The 2,710-nt window shown below is 41.5% G+C and overlaps 1 protein-coding gene across 1 annotated transcript in view; it reads left to right on the top strand.

The window, feature by feature from the left end:
* The window catches only part of pleca (plectin a), a gene marked incomplete in the record, with an annotated part of 79,068 nt that overhangs the window by 54,725 nt on the left and 21,633 nt on the right, over window positions 1–2,710 (top strand). Inside the window, 5 exon segments of the mRNA XM_014024786.1 lie at window positions 670–822; window positions 923–1,077; window positions 1,275–1,401; window positions 1,480–1,663; window positions 1,792–1,812. Of these exon segments, the coding sequence (XP_013880240.1) occupies window positions 670–822; window positions 923–1,077; window positions 1,275–1,401; window positions 1,480–1,663; window positions 1,792–1,812 (640 nt within the window).

The raw sequence follows: 2,710 nt of genomic DNA, 5'->3' as shown, positions 1-2,710 counted from the left end.
ATTACACTTACACATTACGCTTTTATAATTATTAGTTGTAAAACGGTCACCAGGCAATATTATCGTTTATCGCAATAAATTTTGAGACAATTAATCGTCCAGCAAAATTTGTTATCGTGACAGGCCTATAAACAAGTTAATCACATAAATCACATTAAACATGTTAAATACATTAAACACGTTAAATATGTTAAACATGTTAAGTACATTAAACATGGTAAACATATTAAACATGTTAAAAACATTAAACACATTTAACATGTTAAGCATGTTTAACGTGTTTAACACATTAAACATTTTAAACAAGTTAAACATGCTAAACATGTTTTAAACACGTTAAACATATTAAACACGTTAAACACATTAAACATTTTAAGCATGTTTAACGTGTTTAACATGTTAAACAAGTTAACTATGTTTAACACATTAAACATTTTAACAAGTTAAACATGCTAAACATGTTTTAAACACGTTAAACATATTAAACACATAAATCACATTAAACATGTTAAACACAATGAACACGTTAAACATGTCCCTCGTCTCCTTCAAAAACGTCTTTAATCACTTCATTATAATAATAATAGTAATAATTGCACTCATTAATAAATCATATTTAAACAGATGTTTTCACCTCTAACCTGTGTGTCACTGCTGGACTCTGTTCAGGAGGAGAAAGAGCAGCTGGCTGAGTTTAAAACTCACCTGGAGGGTCTGAAGCGAAGAGCTAAAACCATCATCCAGCTGAAACCACGAAACCCTGCGAGTCCCATCAAAGGCAAACAGCCCATCCAGGCCGTGTGTGACTTCAAACAGATGGAGGTAGAACCGGTCCTGCAGAGTTCTAACGGGTCTAATGGGGTTAACCCTGAGGCAGGATGTTCTGTTCTTCATRTCTGTATTCTGCTGGACCCTCCTGCAGATCACAGTCCACAGAGGGGACGAGTGTGCTCTGCTCAACAACTCGCAGCCTTTTAAGTGGAGGGTTCTGAACGATAAAGGCAACGAGGCGTTGGTTCCGTCCATCTGCTTCCTGGTTCCGCCCACAAATAAGGACGCAGTGAACAGCGTCGCCGGGTGAGAGACAGCTGAGATGTGTTGAGAGGTTCACTACGGAGCAATAAAATATTTAATATTTAATTTGGGTCCACACATCTGGACCTGGTCTGACTCAAACATCTGTTTGGGCCCACACATCTGGACCTGGTCTGACTCAAACATCTGTTTGGGTTCACACATCTGGACCTGGTCTGACCTCCAGCTCTCGTCCTCAGGCTGGACGGGTACCTGCAGCGGCTGCAGAACATGTGGCAGAACATGTTTGTGGACCTGAAGAGCCTCCTGTCCTGGCAGTACCTGATGAGAGACGTCCACATCATCAACTCCTGGAATGTCACCATGGTAACGAGACAAACCCCCCACAGACGATCCACATGATGGATTTGGTACAGTTGGTTCTGATCTGAGCTTTTCCTTCAGTTTAAGACTCTGAGGGTGGACGAGTACCGGCTGGCCCTCAGGAACCTGGAGCAGCACTACCAAGACTTCCTGAGGGACAGTCAGGACTCTCAGACGTTCGGGGCCGAGGACCGGATGCAGGTGGAGTCCAACTACAACCGAGCCAACCAGCAGTACCAGACGATGGTCAGCTCTGCAGAACAAGGTCCGTATCACGTTGGACTGAGTCTGAAACTCTTTCCTTCTCCTGCTTTTCATCATTCAAACATTTCATGGTCTGGTTTATGAGTGAGGCGGTTCTGAGTAGAAACTAACCGTTGGTTCACGTTTCAGGCTTCGAGCCGCCCAGATCAGGTAAGAGTGGGACGTGAAGTCATAGCTTCTGATTGGCTGATTGTTTGTATGTGCTGAGTCATCCTGAGGATACTCTCAGGCCTCATTAATCTGCCTAACACCACTGTGCATGTTTGATTTCTGCTGACTCATGAGGATATGAACTAATGACAGAACTAACCCCTGGTTTTTATCAACACGAAGCGTTGGTTTAACCAATCAGAAGAGTTGATTTTAACCAAAAGAAAGTTTGTTTTTAACCAATCAAAAGGTTTGTTTTCAACCAATCCGAAGTGTTGATTACAGCCAATCCGAGGGTTTAATTTTAACCAGTCAAAAGGGTTGATTTTAACCAACCAGAAGGGTTGATTACAGCCAATCCGAGGGTTTGATTTTAACCAGTCAAAAGGGTTGATTTTAACCAATCAGAAGGGTTGATTTGAACCAATCAGAGGGGTTGATTTGAACCAGTCAGAGGGGTTTATTTGAACACATTAGAAGGGTTGTTTTGAACACATCAGAATGATTGATTTGAACCAATCAGAATGGTTGATTTGAACCAATCAGAATGGTTGATTTGAACCAATCAGAGGAGTTGATTTGAACCAATCAGAGGGGTTGATTTGAACCAGTCAGAGGGGTTGATTTGAACCAATCTTGATTTGAACCAATCAGAAGGGTTGATTTGAACCAATCAGAAGGGTTGATTTGAACCAATCAGAAGGGTTGATTTGAACCAATCAGAAGGGTTGATTTGAACAAATCAGAGGGGTTGATTTGAACCAATCAGAGGGGTTGATTTGAACCAATCAGAGGGGTTGATTTGAACACATCAGAAGTGTTGATTTGAACCAATCAGAAGGGTTGATTTGAACCAATCAGAGGGGTTGATTTGAACCAATCAGAAGGGTTGATTTGA

The sequence above is a fragment of the Austrofundulus limnaeus genome, unplaced genomic scaffold (genome assembly GCF_001266775.1).
Source record: "Austrofundulus limnaeus strain Quisiro unplaced genomic scaffold, Austrofundulus_limnaeus-1.0 Scaffold440, whole genome shotgun sequence".
NCBI classification, from domain to species: Eukaryota; Metazoa; Chordata; class Actinopteri; order Cyprinodontiformes; family Rivulidae; genus Austrofundulus; species Austrofundulus limnaeus.
This window is presented reverse-complemented; position numbering and strand designations above follow the sequence as displayed.